This window comes from Aspergillus multicolor, assembly GCF_047715735.1.
Source record: "Aspergillus multicolor strain CBS 133.54 unplaced genomic scaffold BDW74scaffold_13, whole genome shotgun sequence".
Taxonomy (NCBI): Eukaryota; Fungi; Ascomycota; class Eurotiomycetes; order Eurotiales; family Aspergillaceae; genus Aspergillus; species Aspergillus multicolor.
In genome coordinates, this window is record NW_027395964.1 from 58,169 (window position 1) to 85,281 (window position 27,113).

Here is a 27,113-nt window from a genome sequence, read left to right on the forward strand (position 1 = left end):
TGTGCTTCGCTCATGAATCCAGACTCACGCATTTGTCACTGTCCCTTTTCGCCCTTAACTGGGGGGTACGTGTACAGGCCAGGTCCGAAACGAGGCTGAACCCTGCATGCGCTAAGACTTTTCATAAAGACATGCATGTGAGCTAGTGTGCTTAGGTTCATGCCACTGATAGTAAAAGGGAGTCTCACTATGGTTGTTGGGAGGAATGTTGACAAATGGTTGGCTTTCTTAGGGCTTCCGGGAGAGCATATCAGCCACCTGGGCACTTGATTGCCAATTATTCCCTACCCAGATGTCTGTACAAGTTTGGCGAGCTCCATGACCATAATTGTTACCGGCTCAAATAGATGTCCCGACAAATCAGTCTTCTCTCTCCCGACACTAGCTTCTAGTACCCGAGCTGAACCTAGAGAATTGAATAAATGATTATAAACGGACCCCGGACGCTTCAGTTGAGTCTGGTCATCCCTACTACACACATCATACCGTGATGCCGCCTATATCACTCCTCATAGTCGACTTGCTATTTTTAAAAGTGATCAGAGCCCCATCGCCGCCAGAAGTAACTATGGTACCCATAGTTTGCCTTTTGCCCTTCTTCACTTCCTCGGGGCGGGTACACGTAAACGTCCGCCCCATATGGTATTGATCTCACATCACCCAGCTCTCACAGCTCTATCATACCATACCTTTTGACCGGTCAAGCCCTCTCACTGGCAACTCGGACTCCCAGCCGGCTTCGCGACCGCATTCGACGGGTTACTCTGCGAGCACCCATACGCAACCCCAAGCAGGGTATCGTCAACCGCGGCATCATACGCCGCGCCGCAATTGGGATCACTATGATACAAAAAAAGACAAATCAGTAAACCACACCCAGACTCCCTTGCAGCAAATCATGTGATGCAAGTTTGATGTGAGGTGGGCACACCTCGACCCCCCACTCGCATTCTCGAAATAAGAGCAGATGTCATGCGAGAAGCAGTCCTGTGTATACGCGTTCCCCAGCGCGGTGCCCGTGCAGCCGGCGCCGCAGCGGCCGTTGCAGGAGTAGCTATCGCGTATATCAGCGTCACGTTTAAAAGTATGTGAGGAGAAGGAGTGGTCAGGAGTGGACGCAACGTACTCTCCCGACCCCGCGCTGTTGGAGCCGTAGTTGCTGCCGACGACGCCGGAGAAGGTGCATGTCTGGCCGGCGCTGTTTGTCCATGTTGCGGTTGCGGTGGACCCGACTGTTAGGCAGGTCACGGAGCGTTTGGTGAGATCATCGTGTCCTGATGAAGAGGGGGCGGCGAGGGTTAGGGCTAGGATGGGAAGAAGCCTGAGGGCGAGAGATGTGGTGGTTATGTGGAAGGACAGCATTTTGTTCAAACAATAGTTGCGATAAGTGATTATGGGGATTTATCTGTTGTAATAATCGGCTCTTTGGAGTATTTATATCCCCTTATAATATGGTAGAGCTCCACAACCGCCCTCATCTCCATCTCCCCCTCCCCCTCCCCCTATACCAGGTCAACTTCCGAGGTTGTCGCAAGCAATTTTAACCTCATTATTTGCTGATCGGAGAAGATTTCGGAGAATTTTTCGGAGGAATTCTATTGCGGAGTAGACTGTATATAATAGTGCGCATTACACCAAGCTCGTGATAATGACGCCTTCTTGGCTCATGCGATCTGCAGCATAAGTTACCTGTGCGGCCACGGAACGGGTTCTTCTTCAGGCCTTCGGTCCGAACCTAAAAGGACGGTGTCAGCTATTTTTATGCAGCCAACCTTCAACGTTTAAGGAAATTACTGTGGATGTCACCGTACATTGGTTGCGGATGGGTAGATTCTGGTCGCCCGAGGTCCAGCAATAACGCGGGGGTACCTAGAGTATGTCCGCTCACCTGGAATTAGTTCTTTGAGATACTTTAATTAAGATGGGTATATAAGGACGGTACTGTTTTAGGTATCTCGTCTTAATCCCCAGATTCATAAGATTGCTATTACTACCATATCTTAGTTCCCTTTGATAGAAACAACTCCTTTATTTTCCTCTACAACCGAAAATACTCGATCTTAGCTGTCTTGGTTACGGTTGTTTCTCTTCTTTGAGCTCAATTATTTCATTATTAGTTACTCTTCATACTAACTGGATGTGCCCTGAATTGTATGTGAGAAAGTTGCTGCAGTAGGGCGCGTAGGTGATTGGTACTAGTACTGCATACCTAACGATGGCCTAGCGGCTTGTAGAAGGACGATACATGATCATTAAATATCTAGTTGGGTAAACTTTCTATTGCTGATTCGCATCTATAAGTCTTGCTAGGAAGACCTTGCAGAATCAATTAGGTTGCCTCTGCTCACAGCTTCCACCTGAGCATCGTCAAGCTCAACCTCTGGAACTCAAACACATCTCCCTTCCCATCCCAGCTGCCATTCCTGGTGTTAACCCTCTCATCACCCTCGCTGTTTGCTGTTTTCATCCCCCGTCTCAAACCCCTTCCCTCCCACGGTATACACCTCCACCTGACCCCCTCCATCCGGCATACACATCCCATCCAACTTCACCTTGTAACCCACCTCCTAGCCCACCTCCTCATCCGAATTAACCACAAAACACTAAACCACCCATCCTTACCCACCGCCGCACTAAAATCCAGTTTCAGAACCACACATATACTCTCGGGCATCGTCTCCCCGGCGCCCGCACCCGCACCAAAGGTATGGTATGCACAGGGGACCGCACATGCACCGCAACCGACTTCCCTCTCATAACCCTCAAGAAGTTCGTACCTAGGTACGTTTGTTGCTGTCACCCAGTCGGTTGATCACGCCCAAGACCCCTCCGAGAGACCTCGGATATAGGTATGGTGGTATACATAGCCGTCCTAGCACTTTGCGCACGGGATGGCAAATATGCCTTGAATCCAAGAACCGGAAAACCGTATGGGGGGACTATTCAGATATTTCATGCGGTTTGGTGCAGCGCTGATTGAATTCTTCCGGAGAGTGGAATGCAGGTCCACGGGTGCATCCGTTGAAGCGTTGCAAGGTTTGGGCTTGGGACATGGTGCACCCTAGAGGAAAGACCTTTAGTTTGTATGTGGTCAAGGAGAACAATTTCTCGGTTGGGTCATGCTCCTCAGCATCTAAAAGGGTCTGGAATTGAGGAGGTCTAAGTTGTTCCTAGTTAGTTTTAATCATCTCCTGCAGAATATTTATTATTGAAGTGACGCATGGTCCGTCCACAATTAAATATTTTTGCCCCCAGTTCAAGTTTCTACCTTTTTTTTTCTTTTTTTTTTTTTCTCACATCTAGTTGCCACACGAGTCTAGGTCAACTTATACTTCGCCCTTTCTTTCAGAGTTTTCCAACAGCCGACGAAGATTGTGCAGTGGCGACTGTTGGGATTTTGCCTGCGAGCATGGGAATAAATTTTCGAGTCCCGGGCTCAGGGCGACTTGCCCTACCATGCGCTGTTCAAAGCCTTGCAAATATTCGGGGTTCAGTCTTGACTCGATAACAAGGTATTCACCGACTGGCAGAGTATTTTTTTTTTTTTTTTTTTTTTTTTTTTTTTTAATGTTTTTTTTTCGAACAATCTGAAATGGATTTCCGAGTTATGATCTTGCAGAGTTGAGAGGGATTAGAGTTGGAGGGTGTTTGGATGTTCCTTTTATAGAGCGTTGTAAAAATTAAATCGTAACACAACAGCCCGGATGGTCTAGTGGTATGATTCTCGCTTCGGGTCCACCCTTAGTCTTAAAAACTGAATTGCGAGAGGCCCCGGGTTCAAATCCCGGTTCGGGCCCAGTTTTTTTTTCATCAATCACTCTTATTTACTTCTTTTTTACCTTCAACAATTGTTGTCACTAGTAGCGAGTAAGTAAAGTAGCCTTTCCTAAAATACGGGTAAAAATGTGAATTTTCCACACGAGGGTTACCTGCCCGAAGCTTCGGCCGGTCGAGATCTGTATCAACCCGCCAGCAGCAAAGCTTGCTTTTCGGGCTTAGCTACCTACAGCGACGGAGTGTTTGAATATGCAGTGTCTGGTAACCACGGCCGATTCCCAACCCAATCTACATACATATATAATACCTTTTTACAACCTAGGGTCATCCGGCTGCACAATTAAAGCATTGCAACCTGTTCCGAATCTACTATGGTACCTCCATCCGCGAGACGGCCTCGAACAAACGAAAGCTACAAGACCTACTCACCTGACAACCACACAATGCCGACCTGATGAGGAGGCACTAAACTAACCTTGCCAGTTTACCACAAAACATAGATTTGGGGGCCAAGATGCCTCACGAACACTCTTATCCAAGCGAACAGAGCATATTCGCCCGAAGAACTCAGATACCTCTGATACATAAGTTCGGCCCTCTTGTGGTTATTGTACCTACTACTGCGATAAATATACATACACACTCCTTGCTCCTCGGTATGCAATGCAAGCCCAAGTCGCAGACTAGTGCTCTTGACGGGAAGGCGTCCTGTAGGAGTACATAGCTGGGGAATACGAGAATGGTATTGATCTATCCATAGGCCAATACTGCATGTTTGATTGGATTTAGCACAAGGGCTACTATAAAAAAAAAAGACAGAATGTGGGCCTCTCGCAAATTAGACTGTTAGCTCAAAGCGAGAAACATACCTATCTTCATGTTAGAGAGTATCGCATCTAAGAGGGGTTTTATACCACTAGGATATAAAGGATCAATTCATACACCTTGTTATGGTATTATAGGTTTGACAGAGAGTGTTGATTGGCTAGGTTATGTCAAAACAACTTACCACTACAGTAGACCATCCGGGCTACAGTTAATGAGGCATAGGCGTAACAACATCTAGTCCACATTTATCTTCTACTCCCAGTGTCACTCTTTCCAACTAAACCGCCCCTCCCCAACATTTTCCTATCAAAGCCAGTGCGTTCGTTTCACTACACCTGGCTCAACTTCAGCAACTTCAGCATGCGGGGCGGCAAACCAATACGCCTATACGGGAATCTCTGGCTGCCAGACCCCCAGGATTCTCTGCCGAAGCAGGAGTTGCTCCACGCCTGGAAGCTTTTAGTGCTCATCCGCAGACTCGAACAGCAAGAGCTCGAAGAATCCGCGGATTCCCGAGGTTAGAATCCGAGTCCTTCAGGAGTTTGACTAGCGCTGATTCATGAGCAGGTCAGAAACCCGTCGGTGGCTGGGACCTCGATGAGGCCTTCGAACATCTCTGCGAAAGGGAAGTCGCGTGGTGGGCGGAACGAGGCGTCCCCGGGCCCAGAGAGTACTTGGTGCGCCCAAGTGGCAGGCTAGACGCTGCTGTGGCCTGCCACCTTTATAATCCAACTTTCAGTGTTGATGATCCGTGTTATCAAGAAACCCAGGACGTCTCGAATTCGTCCCTCGCTCAACTCGCCAGAGCCGGCTTCCCCGTGGACAACAACTGTTTGCTCTTTGACCACGTTGCTCGGAGGGATGCCAGCAGGCATTGCGAGGACGTCTGCCCCGATGACCTCTTCGATCTTCACGAGGAGTTCACCTTTGCGCTCCGACCAGCAATGAAAGCGAAGGTGGAGATTTGTTGGGGGGCAAATGTTCGCCAGCGTATGCTCAAGAAAATCGATCTGGTGCCCTTTCGCCTCTGGGGCGAGTTTGCTGACCTTGTTCTACATCTAGAGTTAACGCCAAACAAAACAGCCTCGAGACGTTTCGTCATCTTCGTTGCTCACCCTCAACGCTTCATGTATGCCAAGAGTGACAAAGGCAGAGCTTAAGAATGGCTTCGCCGGTTTGGTATTCCGCAAGGTCGAGCATTGGATGTTGCTGCTCTATTGAGCGGAATCAAAATTGCCCCGAGGTTCTACGAGCTTGACCCACGACTACCCCAGAACTTGTGCGTGCCACGGAAAATCAGCGCTTGTAGGGACGGTTGGAAAGGCCAAGCAGCAGCCCAGTTGAAGAGGGCTTTCCCGAACGCCATTATATCTGGCGAGGGATCCCATCATGTACGCGCCACTAATGAAGACAAGCAGGGGTTGAGAGGTGCATTCCATCTCCTAAATCAACTCCAAGCTGGCCAGGTGCGTGAGGACGCCAATAGAGAGAAGGCCGTTGACGATAGTGCTCTGGTAAGAGCTGCTCTGAAATCCCGTGGTCTTCTGCTAATTCCCGGCAGAGAAGCCTTCGACTTCAAAAAATAGCACAATACTGGCAGGGCCTGGGCGAATTGATATCCACGTTTGTCCCTGAAAGCAACATATTCTCAAATGTGAAAAAAGCGGTAGAGAGTCGAAATTCAAGTCATCTTCCGGAAGATCTTCCAGGAGCTATTGAGGGGTCAGATTGCTGGGACTGGGACGACCTACCCGGTCCGCTCGTTGAATTCATACAGGACCAAGCTGGTCTAAAGTTCAACAAGCGAGTGATTTCCAGCCGATCAGACCTCGAGCTTGCATTTCACCTCCTTCAAAGATGTGAAGGAAGTCCCGTGTGTCTTGACATCCTGACTCTTGCAACAACGGTCTTGACTGCATACAGTTGGGCTATAGTTCGTCCAAGAAGACGGACATTTGATAGTCTGCTGATTCTTCGTGAGCCCCCGAACGATGTGGTCGCACGGAAGTGTTCTGCTTGCGGTAAGGAGCATCTGGATGACCCCTTCCCTTACTGGTCAAAGTCTGACCCTGACCGCTACGTTTTCTGGTATTGCTCGAAATCGAACTGTGGTCGGCGAGATTGTAAGGCGCAAAACCCGGGGCTTGTACCGCTAGACGGCCTGATAGGGTACACGTCTGCGAGGCAAAGCTTATTACAGGGCAAATCATTAGACCAATCTAGCGCGTGATTTCTGCTCCGCCGAGAGGAATTTGGAGAGCTCCCGGGCTGGGTTCAGGTCAGGTGTCAAGGCAAGAACTGTGAAGCAGCCAAAACGGTCAAAGCTCGGTGGACCGGCCACACGCCGCCCAGATTTATAGTGGCAGTGTACCCATGTGCTATATCGGATAAAAAGACCAATTGGCTCCCGCATGAATATCCAACTATCCGCGGGGGACAGCTAAGTGTGTTGTGGAAAGCATTTCAACAAACCCCGGGGTTCGACTTGACGCTCTACCCACGCAAGCCTGACATCTACTTCGACATGTCGCTGAGTATAGCTGGCCGGATGGCTGCTCTGATTGAGGCTGAGAGGTTGGCCGTGGCCGTAGCCGAGGCCGAGTCTGTCAACATGCCTGTGCGGAAGAGGAAGGTGGATGAAATTTGAGCTTGAACTGGAGATGAGGTTTCAACTGTTGAATAAAGTGCCCCCATACGGTATCTATCAGGAATCAAATGTTACATAGAAATATGCACATACAGACACCGCGTATGAGAAACAAAGTGTAGCTAGGTTAAGCAAAGGTGTATGGAAAATGGATGGGGTTGTGCCGGCTGCCGAATATCGGTTAAATCGACTAGATGACCGACATAAATAGATTACGAGGATGCTACTGCGCATGACACTTTTGAGGTCTTGGTAGATAAGCTCGCAATTAATGCTTGCCGGCGCTTGTCAAAGCAACGTGGCCGAAAAGTATCCGCTGGTTCCTGAAATCTAGTTCTGGCAAGACGTATAAGAGGCGACCAAGAGTCTAAGACGTCTCGGGAGCAGGGTTCGTTGACATTGACAATAATTCTTGAGCTATGAAGCTTGCGGAGGATATCGTATGTGAACCGAGACAGCAAGACGTAGAATGGCCGGGGTCTTTGCGTACCTTATCTGTGCCTAATGTCTTGTCTCTAAATCTATACCGCTGTACTCCACCACGACATATTTGTTGTTCTGGAGATGCGGTAACTACGGTACAATAGTGATTGGAAGGCACTAGGATAAGGATTATTGAAGAATCCAAAAGTACTACACAGCACCATGAACAGCCCGGATGGTCTAGTGGTATGATTCTCGCTTTGGGCTTATCAGTCTGATTTGCGAGAGGTCCCGCGTTCGAATCGCGGTTCGGGCCTCATATCTTTTTTTATTACTGGAATATTGCCATAATGGTCACGACTCCCGGCTCCCAGACTTCGTTTTCAAGAAACACTAATAATACGCGCCTTGACAGCCTCGACCCGTATCGTCTCCTCATGAGAGGGCGGCACTCTTGGTTATTATGACCCTGCCATCTATATGCACGGTCGAGGCATAGGGAACCCTGCTACCCATAGACTCCGCATTCAACTTTGACGGAAAATGGAGGGGCTGCAAAACCAAGGCCGCCTACGAACTGTATGCGAAGTGGATCAATGTGAGACTCGAACAAGAAAGTTGGCACAGAAGCCGCTATTGTACGACGCACAGATCAAGCCCTAAAGTCAAGGCAGGGTTCATTGTACAGTTGCTTGGCCGTTGCCCGCTCCGCCGGCTCCGGGCCCAGTGCAGCATCTTCCCGATAAACTCGAGGAAAAGCCGTTTGTTTTCTCCGTCCAGAAATGGCGTGAAGGTGGAGAGATTGGTGTCTTCGGGCGGGACTAGATTAGTGAACTTGATTTCTACTCCCGTGCATAAGCAGGTGTATCGTTTGGGCCATGTGTTTTGCCCGTGAGTAACCATAGTGCCGCTTCCTGAGTTTAGCCCGTCGTGAGGACCTTATCGTCAAGAAGCTCCAATAGCTCTTCTTGGATGGAGCTGGACGAGATGACTCGAGAAATAGAGCGGCGGCACCGAGCTGATGAAGAATTTGCGCGACGTCTTCTGCGGTTCGACGGTAAGCAAACATTGAGCATTGCGATTGAGGGAATGCTACCATACTTCAGCTGACGGTCCTCCCGTTGAAGTGGAGCGTCCGTGATGCACCCTTCCACTTCAGGTGGGAGCGGTGTCCCCTCCCTTTTCCTTCGAACACAACACTCGTCCTTCGTCTTTTCCTACTAGAGAAATCGAAAAGAGTGTTGCCAGAATGTTCTGCTTACTCCATTCGTTTCCTAGGCCGCTGCGATCGAGGAGCGATTCATCGTCTCTGAGTGGTCCCCACCAAGTGAGCTAGCATGTGAGGCTATCGCGAAACGGCCTAGTGAGGCACCACTGCAGCTGGAGAGCACCGACCTCATCTGGCCTCTCATGACAAAACGTCCAAGGATTCAATAGTTCGATTGAAATCAACATGTCCGAGCTCACATCAACAGCCACCGATAACCCTCGCCGCCGCAACCGTCGCATCCACTCCTGCCTGGCTTGTCGCCAGCGCAAGCTGAAATGCGACCGTCAGCAGCCGTGCTCCAACTGCCACCGAGCCGGCCGTGACTGCGTTTTTATGCGGATGGACTCGCACCACAAGCTCGCCATTTTGAAGGAACAAACTGCTCTACTGGAAAAACGTCTTGAGAAGGATCACGCCCCTGGATCGGGACGCGAATTGCCGGGCAATGAGGATGATCTGCTCACAACATCCCTGGAACTCGCGTTGCTGGGAATTCAGGACGCTGCATATCATCATGAAGAGGAAGAAGATGACTCGGATGATGATCTCTATGACCTTGGCTTCCGGTTTGGAAAGATGCGGGTGAACGAACGGGTCGGGGGTTTCTTCCATCCACATTTGGCCGACGAGGTGGGCACCTATATCATCCTCTAAACCGCTCTGCTCTAATAATCTCTCTAGATATCTGCAAACCTGGGCGATCCTCGAGGCTCAGCTTCACCGCGCAATCTCACTGCGGCGGAGAAGGATCTCTATTTTGGCCCCGGCCCTTCATTCATTCCGCCTCAGTCTGGTTTGTTTTTCAGTCAATCTAATCAGAATCCATTCATAATGGACTGGTTCACCCGAAGGCCGATGGCAGATGCCCTCTTGACGCAATATTGGGAGGCGGTGCATCCAATCGTTCGTATTGTCCACCGGCCGAGCATCATCCGGCGGTACCAAATGTTCTGGGAAGCATTGGAGGCGCGAAGAAAGCCGCCCGCCTCATTGCGAGCCCTGATCAGCTCCATGTTCTTTGTTGCAGTGGTGGGTATGTCAAGTTCTAGGGTCATGCACCAGTTCGGAATCCCGCAGCAGATCCTTCAGAATCAGTTGCAGTCCGAAACGGAAAATGCCCTTAAAGACGCGCGATTGCTCTCAACGACGAGATTGGAGACGATTCAGGCGTTTATTCTATACCTGGTATGTGCTCGTCTCATCGTCTATTGTGCGCGTGCAGATATTTACTCAGAGGCAGATTCCCATGTGTCGTTGCGAGATTTCGCGAGCGCATTCAGCTCTAGTGGGCATGGCGGTGCGATTAGCCGAATCTCTAGGCCTGCACCGAGATCCGAAGGAATCCCAGTACTCGGCCGTAGAGACCCATGTCCGCCGATTGACATGGTACCAGGTGTGTTTTTTGGACCTCCGGACAGCTGAAGTGCAGGGCCCGCGGGTGGCCATTCGGCCGGAAGACTTTTCGGTGGAGATACCCTTGAACGTGGACGACGAACAGCTAGCATCCGGCATGATTGAGAACCCACTCTGGACCGACATGACCTATACGCGCATCCGGTTCGAGTGTCAGGAGATGCAACGCAAGTGTCTTCTCGCGCGGCTGCAATTAGAGCAGAAAAAGCTCTCGCTGTCCCAGGCCCTTCGACAGATTGAAACCTTTCGCCAATATATGGAATCCAAGTACAACCCAATCTTCAATCAGTCGGAGCAAACTTGGACCCCGTTGCAGAAAGCAGCCAAGCTTCTGATGAATCTCTCCATCAACCGCCTCTACACTGCCATTCTTCACCAGTTCTACCGGGGTGTGGTCGCCCAACCGCCAGCCCGGCTGCGGCAGCTGGTTATAACCTCGAGCATTCAACAACTGGAGAGCTCGATTGCGCTGGAAACCATGCCTCAGCTGCAAGCATGGGCTTGGTACAGCCAGACCTACCACCAGTATCATGTCTCGATGCTGTTACTATTAGAGGTATATCTGCGGCCTAACTGTCCAGAAATAGACCGAATCTGGCCATGCCTCGACTACGTCTATGAGACTACCAATATAGCGGGGTTGGCAGATGGTAGCGTCACCATGCATTACCAGAAAGCGCAGATTCTTCTAGGCGCGCTGCGGGATCGCATTGACATATATCATCGGATGAGACGCGCTCGTGTGAGGCAGTCTTTCCCATCGTCCACATCCCTAGCTGTTGTTGGACAGTCGGAAAGCAAAGGTGCATCGTCGGAGATTGCACCTTTCATTGATCATTCTGCTCCTTCGTACCTGAGCAACGGCATTAATAACTCAGATCTCGGACATATAACACCGAGACCCGAACTCCAGCAATATCCTGCCCTTCTGATGGAAGGGGGGCCTCTGAGCATCATGGACGTACCTGTAAATACTTTTGCCGATTTTGACTGGGTATGTGCCCTCCAACTTGCAATGTTCTCCGCTAATAGCTTTTAGTCAGAGTGGGATACCCTTCATTACAACTCAACGGAAGGTACTTCCTAGAGAGATTGTGAAATCATATTTCCTGTCTCGTCCGCCTCTCACACCCCATCGCTTCATATGCCCTGCACCCGCAGTTGGGCGGTTTAGACTTGGTCGCTGCCTTTAACTGTCTAGTCAGTCACCCTTTCGAGAACAGAGCAATTTTGCTCTCATTATTTGCGATCGTTCACTCCTCTTTCGACCATGTCGATGATACGGCCATACATTAGTCAATGAAGCATTCTGACAACATCACGAGCTATGTCCTCGCAAGCGACTGTCAAAGTACCTCAGAACAACACTCTAGAGCATTTCTTCTCCATCCTCACTCTTGGAAACAATCACAGCACTGTAGATGTTGCTCTAGTGCTTATAGTGGAGCAATCGGGAAGGACCCGCTCCTTACGGCCGTAACCGTGGGCCCATACCATTCTTACGGCCGTACTCTGCAGAACTTCGGAGGTAACAGGCTCGGAGCTGAGAAGCCTCACGAGACAATACGGCCGACCGGAGAGTGAATCGACTCCTTGTAAGTCCAGGTAGACGTGTGGTCCATATATACCTTGCAAGTCTCAAGGAAAGACCTGCACTTCCCAATCCAAAATGTCACTACATTACAAGAAAATGAGCCAAGCGACAACTAGCACTGAAGGAGCAGAAATGATCCTAGTGAATTTGGCGAAGGATCCTTCGGCAGCTGACGAGCCTCACAAGGTCAGCCCACCCCCAGATGGGGGCCTTCAAGCATGGAGTGTTGTGGCCGGATCATTCTTCAGCCTCTTCGTGAGTTTTGGCTGGGTAAACTGTACGTACTCTACCGTGCTGGGAGGCCGCGCTAATTTGGAGTAGGCATTGGGCTCTTCCAGACCTATTACGAGTCTCACCAGCTGAAGAACTATTCAGCCAGCACGATTGCCTGGATCACGTCGTTGGAGATTTTTATTATGTTCTTGGGTGTTTGTCATTCGCCCACACCTACTCGGCGACGACGCTGACCGGACCAGGGTCCCATTCTGGGTAAAATCTGCGACGTTCATGGCCCTCGATATCCGCTACTCATAGGATCGTTCCTCCACGTCTTCGGTCTCATGATGACTTCGCTCTGCAAGGAATATTACCAATTCATTTTGGCGCAGGGAATCTGCAGCAGTATTGGGGCTAGCTGTATTTTTTACGCAGCTCTCGGAGCCACCGCCACCTGGTTCAGCGCAAGGTCCGGACTGGCCGTCGGCATTGTCGCGAGCGGGTCTAGCCTCGGCGGAGTGATCTTCCCGATCATGATAGACAAGCTTCTGCCAAAAATTGGCTTTGGCTGGACCATGCGCACATCGGCGTTCATCATCCTTGGCCTGCTAGTGGTGGCCAATGCCACGGTCCGGACCCGCCTACCTCCAAACCCCAAACCTGGCAGCCCCAAGGACCTCGTCATGCCCTTCACAGAGCCTCTGTTTTTCTTAACAGCCGCAGGGGCCTTTCTCTTCTCGTTCGGCCTCTTCCCACCTATCAACTACGTTATCTCCGAAGCTATGGCCCAAGGCATGAACTACGATCTGGCGCTGTACATGCTGCCCATCCTTAACGCCGCAAGGTACATAGCCCCATTCCTCAGCTTTCAGCCCCTGGAACGCCACAAATCGCTAACTCCACCACCAGTCTATTTGGGAGAATTATACCGGGCGCAATAGGCGACAAAATCGGCCGATACAACTGCATGGTTATCATGACTACGCTGACAGCCATCACCGTCCTCGCAATCTGGATCCCCGTCACCACCAACGCCGGCATCATTTTCTTCGCAGCCGCGTTCGGACTCACATCAGGCGCCTTCATCTCGCTCGCTCCAGCCGTAGTAATGCAGATTTCGGATCCTTCGAAGGCTGGCGTGAGAATTGGCGCCATGTACGCGGTGACATCCATCGCGAATCTAACGAGCAACCCAATTGGCGGCGGACTCATATCCGCGTGGGATGGGAAGTACACGGGGTTGATGATTTTCTGCGGTGTCATGGAGGCCGCGGGGATGCTGTTCTTCCTCGCGGCGAGAATCTACCAGACGGGGTGGAGGCTGGCTGTTGCTGTTTGATGGGGCTGGACTCTGGAGGCTCCGGCCCTACCGGTACCCACGTGTCTGCATGGCACGATCGGGCATGCCCGACCAATGGATCTTCAATGCGATCTTTGGAACTTGAAGCAACAGCCCATGAATGGTCCAATCCGCTTGCGCCAATCACAGAATGCCAGCGGGTTGAATTCCAGGTGCTAAACATGTCGGCAATCTATCGTTGGGGGCCATTTCATAGTCCCGTCTCAGGCTCTCAGCTCTGCAATACCCATACAATGTAATTGTTCTGGACTAGATTTCAATATTAATCTACTGTTTCCTAGTACATACCAAGACTTCGTACCAAGGAGCTAAACAGCTAAGCCCTGATAAGCATTTTGTTCAACCACCGATCCCGGATCGAACTCTATGAACCTGAAGTCGATGCCACATGGCATCCCTGTACCGGCCCACTGAACTTCAAATCTTCAATTAATCAAATAAATTCCACAATAGAACCTTGGAAGCGAGTATTTCTCATTGGCAGATCGTATTGCAGAATAACCGCTCTACGAAATGGATACTACTTCCGTCCGCCCGAGCTCCCGATGTATACTGCGCGTGCTGACTGCGAGTCAGACAAGTGCGAGATGATTACTCAGTGTAGCTAGGGCTTACTCTCTATATCAGACTAACGCTAGTACATTGAGGCTTTTGCCAAATGTCTCGCCGGCCTGATGTCCGTGGTGGTTAGCTTCCGTTGGCGCGATCCTACGGTGCTCAGCTCCCTGTCGAGTATACCGTATGATGGCTGGAATAGCGGCATTGGCAGGATTAAGCAGGGCGTTCAATGTCCTCTTCAGTCGAGTCTGCTGTTCCGGATTGCCGGACTTCGCCGTAGGAATGAGGTATAAAGGTCGCTGGGGATGGCCAATTTGAGACGCTCTGTACAGCAAGACGCGCTCAGCTTTCCTCACTTACCTTTCTCATCCTCTCGATATATATACAACATAATGTCTACATCTGCCCCTACGACGACTTCTCTGCCCCAAGGGCCACGCTCGTGTTCTCGCGATGGGCATGATCTTGTAGGGATAGTCGGCATGGCATGCCGAGTCCCAGGAGCTAACAGTGTCGATGAGTTCTGGCGTCTCATGAAGGAACGCAGGGATCTTTGCAGGAAGATGCCCGCGGAACGATTCAATGTGGATGGGTTCTACCATCCCAAAGGACAGAATAAAGGGACAGTATGTTTGGGTCAACGCATAGTGTCGACGGAGGCCATCTAGCTGACGAGGATACAGCTGAACGCACCGTACGGATACTTTCTCGAGCAGAACCTTGGGGATTTCGACGCGGCGTTCTTTGGTATAAGCCCCAAGGAGGCGGAGGCTATGGATCCGCAGCAGAGGCTGGCATTGGAGGTTGTGTATGAAGCGCTGGAAGATGGTGAGTCGCTTCTCCTTGCTGCTTTTGGAATTGTAAAGCCCCTGCTGATGTGGACATGGTCGTAAAGCTGGAATCCCCTTCCCTGAGATTGCTGGCTCTAGAACCTCAGTGTACTGCGGCTCCTTTACCAACGACTATGGGAAATTGATTGACCGGGACATGGCCTCGTACCCGACATACACCGTGACCGGGACGGGTCAGACAATCCTCTCAAATCGGATTTCGTATTTTTATGATCTCCATGGAGAGAGCATGACCGTAGACACGGCTTGCTCTTCGTCCCTGATTTCTCTGCATTTAGGATGCCAGTCGCTCCGCAACGGAGATTCGGATATGGTATGAGCCAGCTGTCGTTCCACTTTCGGAAATATAGTATGTCGCTAAGAATATTATAGGCAATTGTCGTTGGGTCGGCGCTTCACTTCGATCCTAACATGTTCGTCACGATGGCGGACTTTGGTATGTTGTCCCCCGACGGACGATCCCGGTCCTTTGATGCAGATGGCAAAGGGTATGCCAGAGGTGAGGGTGTCTGTGTGGTTGTTTTGAAAAAGCTGCACGATGCCGAAAGCAGCAATGACCGCATCCACGCCGTCGTTCGAGCAACTGGGGCAAACCACGACGGGACCAAGAATGGGATCACTCTTCCCAATCCGGTGGCTCAACAGGCACTGATGGAGGATGTATATCGGAAGGCCGGAATATCGACGAAGGATACAGCGTACTTTGAAGCCCATGGGACGGTAGGCCTCCGAACATTTCTTGTAGCACACCAAAGATGGAATTGACGGACGTGTACAGGGAACCAAAGCAGGAGATCCGCGAGAAACTCGAGCCATCGGGGCCGTCTTCGCCAATGACGGTCGGCTAGAGCCTCTTTACGTTGGCTCAGTCAAGAGCATCATCGGCCACCTTGAAGGAGCAGCTGGGCTGGCCGCTGTTATCAAGGCGACGCTCAGCGTTAAGAGTGGCCAAATCCTTCCCAACATGCACTTTCTGAACCCCAATCCGGAGATTGACTTTGAGAAGTGGAATCTTCGTGTTCCGACTGAAGTCCTCGACTGGCCTTCGTCCTCGCCCTGGCGGAGGGCAAGTATCAATTCTTTCGGGTATGGAGGCTCCAATTGCCATGTCGTTGTGGAAGCATATACTTCAGCTCCGCACAGCAACGATCCTAGTCCTGACAGTTCCGCCCGCCGATATCTCATTCCCATTTCTGGTCACTCGGAGAAGGTTGGAAAGAAGGTCGCCCTGGCGTTGCGAGAGTATTTCGTTCGACATCCGGAAGTTGACATGGCGAACCTAGCATACACCCTCAGTCAGCATCGTGCCCATCACGAGCAAAGGTCATTTGTTACCGCGAAATCCGCCGAAGAAGCCGCTGCTGCTCTGGAAGACGTACAAGCGCCTCTGATTTGGAACACGGCCAAGTCAATAAAACGGCTGGGATTTGTCTTCACTGGACAAGGAGCACAATGGGCTCGTATGGGTGCAACGTTGCTGGAAGCCTCTGCTCCTTTTCGCGAGGCGATCGAAGAATATGATCGGATCTTGCAGCTGCTGCCTGATCGGCCGGAGTGGAGTGCAGTGGGTGAGTTGCCTGTCTTTGTCCTTTGTTTACCTGATGACGTAATGTCACTGACTTCCCAATCTGGCAGACGAACTGCGCAAGAGCAAACAAGACTCCCGGATCAACACTCCGCAGTTCTCTCAGCCTCTCTGCACCGCCGTACAGCTCGGACTTCTCGCACAGCTCTCCGAGTGGGGAATCACACCCTCTGCGACAGTTGGGCACTCTTCCGGCGAGGTCGCTGCCGCCTACGCCGCCGGACTCATCTCGTTCTCTTCCGCTGTCGTTCTCTCCTACTACCGAGGAAAATACACCTCTCACGATGCGGCGAAACCCTCAATCTCAAACCGGACCGGACCCGGGGGGATGCTCGCTGTCGGAATGACTGAGGCTGAAGCACAGAGGGCACTCGAGCCATACCAGAGCAGGATCTGTGTGGCCGCCATCAACAGCCCGTCGAGTCTGACCCTGTCTGGCGACAAAGATGCCGTCGAAGGGCTCAAAGAGACGCTGACCGAAAAGAAGGTCTTTGCGCGGTCGCTGGTGGTGCAGCAAGCATACCACTCGCATCACATGCTTCCGTTCTCCGATACGTACCTCCAAGCAATGGAGCGCTGTCCCTACCTTGAGCCTGTCGAATCATCGCCAACCACCGTGTCCATGGTCTCCAGTGTCACTGGTCGTCGGAACGATGTAGATGCAGTTGAGCCGGAATATTGGGTTAAGAACTTGGTTTCTCCTGTTAGGTTCTCCGACGCGGTGACGGAAACGATCCTTGACGACGCGGACCATGTCCAGATCGATGCTTTTGTTGAGATCGGACCCCATCCTGCGCTTAAGGGGCCTGTTCGACAGACCCTAGCAGCACTCGGTCTCAAGAACATACCTTACATAGGAACATTGGCCCGCGGTCTTGACGACTTCCAATCCCTTCTCGGCACGGCCGGTCAGCTTTATTCTTTTGGGTACTCGCTTGACTTGGCTAAAGTCAACGCCTTTCATGGCACCAGTAGGAGACAACGAGTCGATGACCTGCCTACCTATCCATGGGATCATAGCCGATACTGGGCCCAGACTCGGCTTGCTACTGCGTATTTGCAACGCGAATATCGTCATCCTCTTCTGGGTGCCCCTCAGCCAGACTCGACTGGGAATACAAAGCGATGGAGAAACTACCTTCGTCTCAAAGAAATCCCGTGGCTTGCTGGTCATAAGGTACAGGGCCGGGTTATTTTCCCAGCGGCCGGCTATCTCAGTCTGGCAGCTGAGGCCGCCTATCGAGTTAATGGGATCGATATCAGATCATTGGGCGCACTGAAATTCGAAAGTGTACACATTGAAGCCGCGCTTGAGCTCTCCGACAACGAAACTGGAACTGAGATTATCTTCGAGCTCCGCAGGTTGACCGCGGAAACACAGTGGCAATTCAATCTCCATTCTTTCGACGCCGACGGCGATTCTCGGCAACATTGCCATGGCATTGTCTGGGTTGAAAGCGAAAAGGGTAACGCGTCTATCGATGCGGCTGCCGAGTGGAATAATGCAGCCTGTCGAACGCAGGCGGACGAACGCTTCTACCATAATCTGCATGCTCTCGGCTTGGAATACGACGGTCCCTTCAAACTGCTGAAGGGAGTGATAGAATCAGCGCCTGGTTTCGCGACGGCACCCATTGCACCGTCGGATAATGTGTCATCAGCCGATTGTTTACTAGACCCCGGATTCCTCGACGCAACTCTTCATCCTATCTTTGCTGCCGTTGAGGCAGAACTTGGCAGGCCAATAACACAGCCATTTCTACCCGTTTATGTGGATACACTCGAGGTATCCAGTGGGATCCTGCAGAAGCAACATTTCAACGACATGAGGGTATTTTCGCGAGTGAAGCGGGAGTCCGATCGGTCATTGGTGGCAAATGTCGATGTATATCACCAAACCAAAACACCACTTGTTGCCTTGAAAGGACTTGAGCTACGAGCTCTCGGAGGAGACTTGAGCGCAGATACTCAGCGCTCTCTGTTTCAGTCATTTCGTTGGCTGCCTTGCTTTGACCTACTCAGCTCAGCAGGCGATATTGGCAATCCTAGCATCCCAGCTTCGATGGAAGGCCTGTTGGACGCATTTGCTCACCAGCATCCAGATGCCTCTATTCTATACATTGTGGCAGATGACGACGCTCTAAAGCCGCTCCTTAGTGGAATAGGGCTCCAAGCTGGGATTAGAAAGAGATACAAGGATATCACTATTGTCTCGCAGTCGTCGCCCGCTTTGGAGCAGCTGGATGCCTTGAGGAGCCAACAGAGCTGGTCGTCAGTCTCTCTTCTTCCTGAAATCCCCGAGCAACGGACTTTTGATCTGGTTGTTGTCTGCGATCCGTCTGCTGTCTCGCCGAACCTGGTCAAAACCAACGGCTACATTATTAGCCAAGCCGGGTTCACACCCCAAAATCACACCATGACGAAAGTACTCCAGCGCGGTCAGGTAGAATGCTGGCAAAGGACGGCAGCTAGCGAGCATGACAGAGCGATCGAGCACTTGGCGGTCGTAACAGCAACTGCTCCATCCGCCAAGACTAAGGGATTCATTAATCTGTTGGAGCAGAAGGGAAAGACTATCACAACGACCACATTTGTCGAACTCGATGTCCTCTCTCTCGAGGAGTTGCCGGAGACACTCATTGTGCTGGAGTCCCTTGATGAGTTTTGTCTGCACCGCATGGACACTCGTCACTCGACGTACTTTGACGGCGTGAAGAAATTGTTGTCCGCGAGCAGTAAGCATATAATCTGGCTACTAGAGGTACGTGCAGTATCAAGGTCTGTTGGTTTAGATGCATACTGATTCTCAAACTAGGAATCGGCCTTTGAGCCCAACAACCCACAGCATGCTATAGTCTATGGAATGCTGCGTGCGGCCCGGAGCGAGAACGAATTTTCTCGGATCCTTTGTCTTGACGTCCAGCGGAGCAGCGAAGCACCACAGATCCTTCAAGCTATTTCGCCCCTCTTGGAAGCTCAGTATATGGACGAGGATGAAGTTGCTGTGCGCGACGGCGTGCACTATATCCCTCGGATTGAGATGGACGACAACCTCAATGGCAAACTTTTCAACGGGTATAGGCGATCGCCTGTTCAAGCACCATTCAGACAAGAGCAAGCATTGCAGTTGGGGTCATCGGCGGTATTTGACCCAGTGACACTCCCAGCGCTCGGCGACGAGGAACTGGAAATAGAGGTTAAGGCGGCACAGTTCAGACGCCGAGATGCACTCCAAGCTCAGGCCGGATCCGCCAATATCGCCACTATAGGAGGGGATTGCGTCGGTTTGATTGTACGGAAGGGTGATGCAGTACCAGACGATCAATTTCACCTCGGTGCCCGCGTGGTCGCCATTCGCTCCCTTGCCGGTTCCCTTCGAAATCGTTTACGCATTCCAGCTTCCCACTGCCGCCGTCTGCAAGACCAGGAGCACTCCGAACTTGCCGTTTGCTGGCCCACTGCCGTATCCATGGCGTACTATGCTCTAGTCCATCTCGCACGTGTCACTCCCGGTGAAGTTGTATTGGTCCTGTCAGCAGAAAGTGAAACCGGGCGTGCTATTGTGCAGGTCACTAAACACTTAGGTGCAACACCTATTCCAGTTGCGAATTCCGCGCGTGGACAAGCACTCTTGCTTAATTCATTACCGGGTCTGACCGTTGTCACCCACGAAGAGCTCAACAACATTACCGATTTCGAGCCTGTCGACGTCATACTGAGCAACCATGAAATCAGGAGCAGCTGGCTAAAACCATGCGGACGCGTGATCGACTATTCTGATCTAGAGGAGCACAAAGAACCTGGAATGGAGAAGGATCAAAACCGCGGCGGTGTGTATGCCAGGATTGCCCTCGACTCTCTGCTCAAACACCGCCCTGGTCTGGTATCCGAAGTCCTAAAAATCGCCCAAGGGTTGGTTCGTCAGGGAGTTGTTCAGCTCGCTCAGCCGGACTTATTCTCGTTCTCGCAAGTCAAGGATGCGGTAGACCATGTTCTGGCGCCAACGGACATTGACACTCCTACCGTTCTCACGGTGGCGGACGATTGTCAGGTTCTTATCTCTCCACCATCGTTCGGCTCAACCTCAATCCTCTTCTCCTCCGACAAAGTGTACCTCATTGTCGGAGGCCTGAGTGGGCTTGGCCTGGAATTGGCTGAATGGATGGTACTTCGTGGCGCTCGCCAGCTCGCCTTCATGTCTCGGTCAGGCGCAGGAAATGCCGCCGCAACTGACCTGCTGGCAAGGCTAGCAACAAAAGGGGTGTTGGCAACTGTGTATCGATGCGATGTGACCGACTTTGCTGCTGTTGAACAATGTATCAAGCAGATAGGATCCCAGCTTGGCGGTATCTTTCATGCCGCTGCCGTTATCGATGACTGTCCTCTGCAGCAGATGTCGCTTTCCCAATGGTGCCGCACAGTTGCGCCCAAGGTCCAAGGAGCCGACAACCTGGATAGAGCAACGAGAGATATGCATTTGGACTTCTTTGTATGCTTCTCTTCCGCTTCGGCACTTGTTGGAACCAAGGCCCAAGCAAGCTATGTGGCTGGCAATGCGTACATGGACGCTCTGATGTGCAATCGTCGTCAACGCGGACTGAGCGGCACCACTATCAATATCGGCATGGTAGTAGGGATTGGTCTAGTATCAGCAGATGCCAATCTTGAGGCAATGATGAAGAGAACTGGCTTCGATCCTGTCAACGAGTACGAATTTTTCTGTCTCGTCGAGGAGGCAATTCGGACGGGTCGCGAATTGACAACATCTGGGCCCCGGAACGAGGAAAGCTATCGGATTGTGACTGGGACCCGGGTGACGTCGCAACAATGCTTCTGGTACAAGAAGCCCCTTTTCCGTCAACTGGCAGCTGTATGGGACGCAGAGGAAGAGGAGGGAGGCGTCCCTGCGGCAACGGGGCAGAAGAAAACGAACCTTGTACCACTGCTGCGTGCGGCGTCAGACGGCAAGGCAAGATTGGAGCTGGTCATGTCCGCATTTCTCGAAAACCTTGCCAAGATTACCGGTGTTGCTATTGACAATCTGATTCCTGACAAGGCGCTTGTTAGCTACGGGCTCGACTCATTGGTGGCCATGGAGATACGCACTTGGTTCTTCAAGACACTCCAGGTAAATGTGGCTGTATTTGAGATTCTAGGCTCGGAGAGCATTGTTTCCCTTGTTTCTCAAGTAGTCAAGGACATTCCAGCAAGCCTTCTTCGAGCCGAAGGTTCTTCAGAAAAGGCCCCTACCCCGACTTCGAAGGAACATTCGCAACGGGCAGTTATCGGCAAAGTACCACGGCCTAAGCAGATCCCTATGTCCTCATACCAGACGCGGTTCTGGTTCATGCATCAAATGGCGGAGGACAAATCGGCACTCAATATTACTATCACTTTGCATCTACGCGGACAACTCGACACCGATGCCCTACTGACCGCATTTGCCTGCATCCGACAGCGGAATGAAGTCTTACGAACTGCGTTCGTTATGGGCGACAGGTTTCCAGAACAGGTCTTGGTCGATAGGGACCACTACGACGTCTCCATGGAAGATCTTTCCTCAACTGAAAGTCCAGAACAAGCGATTTCTAGTCGCATTCTCCAGCTCAGAAGACAGGAGCTAGATATCGAAAGTGGTGAGACAGTGTCCATTTCGCTGCTGAAAGTGGATTATTCGCAATATGCCTTGGTATTGATCGTCCATCATATCATAACCGACCGCGGCAGCTCCAAGGCCTTCCTTGACCAGCTGGTCGCCTGCTATGACGATGTCGTGACAAACAAGTCGGTGGACGTGAGTCGGTCTGATAGGAAGACGCAGTACATTGACTTCACTCTCTGGCACGATCAACACCTGCGCAGCCCGGAGATGAAACCCCATATTGACTATTGGGTCAACGTGTTCAAGGAGGCGCCGCCAGTCAGTGCAGTGCTCCCCTTTGCCCGACCACGGCCTCAGGTCCAATCTTTCAAAACCTCATCTCTCGCAGCCGATTTTCCTTCGTCGACTTTCACCCGCCTCAAGAGAATCGCAGCTCGTTTCAACAGTACAGTGCCACAATACATTTTGGCCGTTTTCCGACTGATCCACTACCGCTATACTCAACAGGAGGATCTCACTATCCATCTGGTTCAAGGTGATCGACCTCATCCTGACGTCCAAGACATGCTGGGCAGCTTTGTCAACTTGCTTCCCATCCGGCATCGACTTGAGTCTGCTGACGTTACGTTTGACGTCTTTCTGTCGCAGATGCAGCGCAAGGTCTCGGAAGCAATGGAACACGGTCGTGTTCCATTTGATGTGATTGTGCGAGAAGCTGCTGTGGCGCGGACTAGTAGCCACTTCCCACTCGGCCAGTTGACTTTCAATTATCAAAGTCACGGCCAGATGAAGGATTACCGAACCAACGACTTTGAGATCCAGCGTTATGAGACTGTAGACATTCCAACTGCCTGCGACATGAGCCTTGAGGCCATTGAGAATACTGAAGGCGGACTGAGGTTTAACCTGGAATATTCCCAGGTATTATATGACGCCGGCAACATGGATCTTTTCCTCGACAACTTCCTTGCTTGCTTGTCCGCGACTTGCAAAGATTATCGCCAGCCAATCGATGGAATTCCAATCTGCGGCCCGAAGGAAACGGCCCTCTTGATGAAGCAGGTGACTCCAGTTCATCATGCGACTTCAGAGGTGGACATCGATATCGCACGGGCGATCGACCAGCAGGCGGCCTTGCAGCCTTCAGCCGTCGCGCTCCTAGACTCGGATGGACGAAGCGTCACTTACTCAGAGCTGGTCGATGCTGCGAGAAAGTGTGCTGCTGCCATCCAGTCTTGTGGCGCAAAACCTGGTGATTTCGTCGGGCTTCTTGCGGCGCCCAGTGTTGACATGTTAGTTGGCATGCTGGGAATTATTTTTAGCAGATGTGCTTTTGTGGCGCTGGATCCTGAGTTCCCTGAAGAACGGCTTCAGTACATGGCTACTGATTCAGGATGCACGGTGGTTTTGACCGATTCCGGAGTTCACGGATTCAGCCAAACCATTGTCAATATCAAACAGGCCGCTAGCCAGCCTACAGTTTCATTGCTTTCACTGAGGGGATTCGACAAAGACCAGCCCTTTTACGTTACGTACACATCAGTACGCCTCACCATCCCTTTCATTTATCCATACTCACTGTTTGATAGGGCAGCACTGGGAAACCAAAAGGCGTGGTGATGCGTCACCGCAATGCCCAGCCGATGCTTCAGGACATCCAGGATGAATTCCACTTCGACTCCCACGAACGTTTCCTCCTTGCCACATCAATCTGCTTTGACTTATCTATCGTTCAAATCTTTACTCCCTTGCTGGTTGGCGCTACGGTGTGCATCTCCTCCGCGACCGTCCGACGGGACCCTCTCCTCCTAGCGCAGTTCATGAAACAAAGCAGCGTCTCCTTTACCTATTTTACGCCATCACAATTTGCAGTGTTGATTGAAGGCGCGGAAGATGAGCTGCGGGAATGCGCCACCTGGAAGACGGCCTTCTTCTGTGGTGAAGTCCTACATTCTCGGCTCGCGCGGCAGTTGTATAGCATGCAAACACCGGCCGTAGTCTACAATGTCTACGGGCCCTGTGAGGCTATGGTCCAAATTACTCTTGAACAAGTCAACAAGCCCGTTGCTGATGATCAGCCCATCTCCATCGGCCGGCCGCTGAGGCGCTCCTGGTGCTATGTTGTTGATGCTGGACTGAATTTGCTGCCTGCAGGTGTTAGCGGCGAGCTATGTGTGGGCGGACCGCAAGTTGGCGAGGCCTATATCAATCGGCCGAAGGAGAGCAGGAAGGCTTTCAAGCTTGATCCGTTTATCCACCAGCCATCCGAATCTCACATCTTCCGCACAGGAGATATGGCTCAGTTGAATCGAGATGGAACAATCGAATATATGGGACGCATTGCGGGAACAACCCAGGTGAAACTTCGCGGATACCGACTTGACCTTCTCGACATCGAACACAATATCCTTGTGGAAGCTGGCATATCCGGTTTCAAAGAGGTTTCCGCGGCCAGTGTCGTCGCCCGTACTGTGAACGCAAATTCGAGCACCACACATACACTCGCAGATGAACGCCAGCTGATCGCCTTTGTGGTCCTACGAGACCCTCGCGCCCAACCTGACGAAGTGATATCCCGACTGCACCACGGCCTAAGCAAGAGGCTTACCCAGTTCATGCTTCCTGGCGGTTACCATGTTTTGGACTCTCTCCCACAGACGATCGGGGGCAAGACAGATCGTCAGAAGCTGTTGACGATGCCCTTGGATTTAATTTACCCGCAGAGGCCGAGGGCTTGGAAAATTGACGAAGAGGAGATCAACGCAAAAGTGGTCTTCAACTGGGTGATGGACCAATTCCGGACCAGCCTCAACCTACAGCCAGCGCGATCGCATCTCCTTGACCCAGACACTAGCTTCTTCAACCTCGGAGGACACAGTGTGCTCTTGCTCTCCGTTCAGTCCGCAATCAACCGCAAGTTCAAAGTGAAAATTCCACTGAAGGATATTCTCGACAGGCCCACGGCTAGGGGAGTCGCCGAGCGCATTTGTGCCTTGAAGGGCATTACCCTTCCGCTTCCAGGGTCGAATTCCTCATCCACCGGGGCATCAACGCCACTAACACCCGGCTCATTGACTGATGAAGACCCAATTCGAATTGTTTCTGGAGATGCCAGCCCGCATACACCTCTGACTCCACCCATGGAGATCGAAGATACGCAGTTTGGGAAGGAAGTGAAGGACCGTCTTTCCAAAATCACAAATGTCGACTACCAGATCGACTGGGAGGAGGAAACTCTGCTCCCTGTGGAGGATCGGTATCATATCTCGGCTGGAGCGCAGATCCCGAGCCAGCAGGAGACAACGGACATCTTCATCACCGGCGTCGACTCCTTCGTTGGAATCCATTTCCTGGCCGAGGTGCTGGCCCGCTCAGCTGTCACAGTCCATGTAATCGGCACGTCCAGCCGTATCAGCCATGCCAGCATCCTGGAGCATCTGAGAAAATACAACCTCCTCCACGGCGCTGTCTCTGCAGGAACTATCTGGGCCCGCGTCCGTTGCTACCATGGCGACATGACTCGACCACGATTCGGCATGTCGCCCTCGGACTTCCATCGTCTTGGCGCCCGTGTCCAGGCAATTTACAACCTTGGCGTCTACGTCTCCCTGATCCAGAAATATTCCAGCCTCCGAACGGTCAATACGCGAGCGATCCTTGACATCATCGAGCTTGCAGCCTGCGGTCCCCAGATTTCCACAATCCACCACCTCTCCACCTTTAGCGTTCCCCATCTGCAATCCTGGACGAACTCTGTGCGCATGCAAGGCTCCTCGTACGCAACCGCAGAATCCGCCCCATCGCATTACCGCCCTTCCAGTTCCGACGACCACGGATACATCAAGGCCCGTTGGGCAGCCGAGATGCTTCTGGCCAACGCAGCGGACCGCGGCTTCCCAACCCGCATCTACCGGTCCTCCATGCCTACCGCCAGTACAGCGACGGCTATCCCGCCACCCGACAGCGGAGTGATCGAGCGCCTCGTCACCCTTATGCTCCAGTCCGGCCTTGTGCCCAGACCGCAGCCGGGGAAGCCCGATATGGCTGTGGACTTGGTTCCCGTCGATGTTTTAGCTTCTTGGCTGCATTCGCTCTCGACATCAGCCGTGAACTCACAGTCGGAGACAGATGCGGACCAGCTTCAGATCCTGCACATTACCAACCCCCATCCTCTTCCCTTTTCTCAACTAACCGAAATCGTCCCCATGTTATCCGCCAATAGCCCAAGACGCGGAGAGCTACTTGACCACGAGACGTGGCTTGAGCGCTTAGGCAAGCATTGCGGGGCCTCTGCCTCCGAGAGCGACCGGTTGATCTGGGTTGCGATCACTAGTTTGTTGAAAGAAGGCCACGTCATGTTTCCGTTGGATGGGAAGCGCACGCAGGCGGCACTCAGGAAGGTAGCGCTTCAGGCGCAGGGTCCAGTGCTGGACTGTCCTCCTGTGGATGCAGAGTATCTTCGTCTTTTGCTCGATTCAAGGGGTTAGATGGTTATACCTGCTGGTTATGTATATGATGGGTTGGCGTAATACTATCGGCATCTAATGGCAAGATCACATATTTCTTCCACACTCGGCAGTATGGTAATAGACGAAAAGCATGCGTAACTTGATTTTTAGAAAAGCATTTTCCCTTCGACAAAGCCAGAAATTCCCCTGGGGTAGCGAGGGATGTTCGGGAAAAGAGCGTGGCAATGACGAGGTGGTGGACACAGTCTACAATATGGGGATAGTAGGTAGTGGTTGGTAACAATAAACCAGGGCCAAAAGGACCAGAGTATCGCAGCGACGAGGCCATGTCCGGGACTTATGTAAGCGCTCACCCTCGCACTCTACACACTACGTTAATAGGCAGAACACGTGCGCGTAGTGGGCATATACTACGCAAAATAGATATCCAGCACAGCCACAATGCATAATCTCCTCTTCCACCGACGCCAAGATAGCACTTCGATTACAAGGCCACCAAGCAGGATACTTTGTTCCCTGA

General features: G+C 51.8%; 6 protein-coding genes and 2 non-coding genes across 8 annotated transcripts; 6 read left to right on the forward strand and 2 right to left on the reverse strand.

The window, feature by feature from the left end:
• Positions 1-710: 710 nt before the first annotated feature.
• On the reverse strand, positions 711-1,362 carry BDW74DRAFT_178342 (uncharacterized protein; the record flags this gene model as incomplete). The annotated part of the gene is made up of 3 exons (XM_073729176.1): positions 711-840; positions 932-1,054; positions 1,127-1,362. The coding sequence occupies 3 exons, from the start codon at positions 1,360-1,362 to the stop codon at positions 711-713; spliced, it is 489 nt and encodes a 162-aa protein (XP_073583494.1).
• A 2,336-nt stretch (positions 1,363-3,698) lies between these two features.
• On the forward strand, positions 3,699-3,796 carry BDW74DRAFT_t132. The gene has a single exon. It is a non-coding gene; the product is annotated as a tRNA-Pro (tRNA).
• A 1,169-nt stretch (positions 3,797-4,965) lies between these two features.
• On the forward strand, positions 4,966-6,835 carry BDW74DRAFT_178343 (uncharacterized protein; the record flags this gene model as incomplete). Its single annotated transcript, XM_073729177.1, has 4 exons — positions 4,966-5,122; positions 5,173-5,734; positions 5,828-6,119; positions 6,167-6,835. 4 exons carry the CDS (start codon positions 4,966-4,968, stop codon positions 6,833-6,835), a joined length of 1,680 nt encoding a protein of 559 aa, XP_073583495.1.
• Positions 6,836-7,904: 1,069 nt separating this feature from the next.
• BDW74DRAFT_t133 lies at positions 7,905-7,991 on the forward strand. The gene has a single exon. It is a non-coding gene; the product is annotated as a tRNA-Pro (tRNA).
• Positions 7,992-8,077: 86 nt separating this feature from the next.
• On the reverse strand, positions 8,078-8,906 carry BDW74DRAFT_153474 (uncharacterized protein). The gene is made up of 2 exons (XM_073724532.1): positions 8,777-8,906; positions 8,078-8,719 (listed from the first exon to the last, which is right to left on the reverse strand). The coding sequence occupies exon 2, from the start codon at positions 8,576-8,578 to the stop codon at positions 8,309-8,311; it is 270 nt and encodes an 89-aa protein (XP_073583496.1). The 5' UTR covers positions 8,579-8,719; positions 8,777-8,906; the 3' UTR covers positions 8,078-8,308.
• A 222-nt stretch (positions 8,907-9,128) lies between these two features.
• BDW74DRAFT_185366 (Zn(II)2Cys6 transcription factor) lies at positions 9,129-11,736 on the forward strand (the record flags this gene model as incomplete). The annotated part of the gene is made up of 4 exons (XM_073731032.1): positions 9,129-9,575; positions 9,627-10,130; positions 10,186-11,352; positions 11,398-11,736. The coding sequence occupies 4 exons, from the start codon at positions 9,129-9,131 to the stop codon at positions 11,443-11,445; spliced, it is 2,166 nt and encodes a 721-aa protein (XP_073583497.1). The 3' UTR covers positions 11,446-11,736.
• A 161-nt stretch (positions 11,737-11,897) lies between these two features.
• Positions 11,898-13,808, forward strand: BDW74DRAFT_153477 (MCT family MFS transporter). Its single transcript, XM_073724533.1, has 4 exons — positions 11,898-12,229; positions 12,274-12,380; positions 12,429-13,012; positions 13,078-13,808. The coding sequence occupies exons 1-4, from the start codon at positions 12,028-12,030 to the stop codon at positions 13,505-13,507; spliced, it is 1,323 nt and encodes a 440-aa protein (XP_073583498.1). The 5' UTR covers positions 11,898-12,027; the 3' UTR covers positions 13,508-13,808.
• Positions 13,809-14,478: 670 nt separating this feature from the next.
• Positions 14,479-26,611, forward strand: BDW74DRAFT_178346 (uncharacterized protein; the record flags this gene model as incomplete). Its single annotated transcript, XM_073729178.1, has 8 exons — positions 14,479-14,712; positions 14,770-14,914; positions 14,982-15,250; positions 15,310-15,657; positions 15,716-16,505; positions 16,573-19,283; positions 19,338-23,666; positions 23,714-26,611. 8 exons carry the CDS (start codon positions 14,479-14,481, stop codon positions 26,609-26,611), a joined length of 11,724 nt encoding a protein of 3,907 aa, XP_073583499.1.
• Between the last annotated feature and the right edge of the window lie 502 nt (positions 26,612-27,113).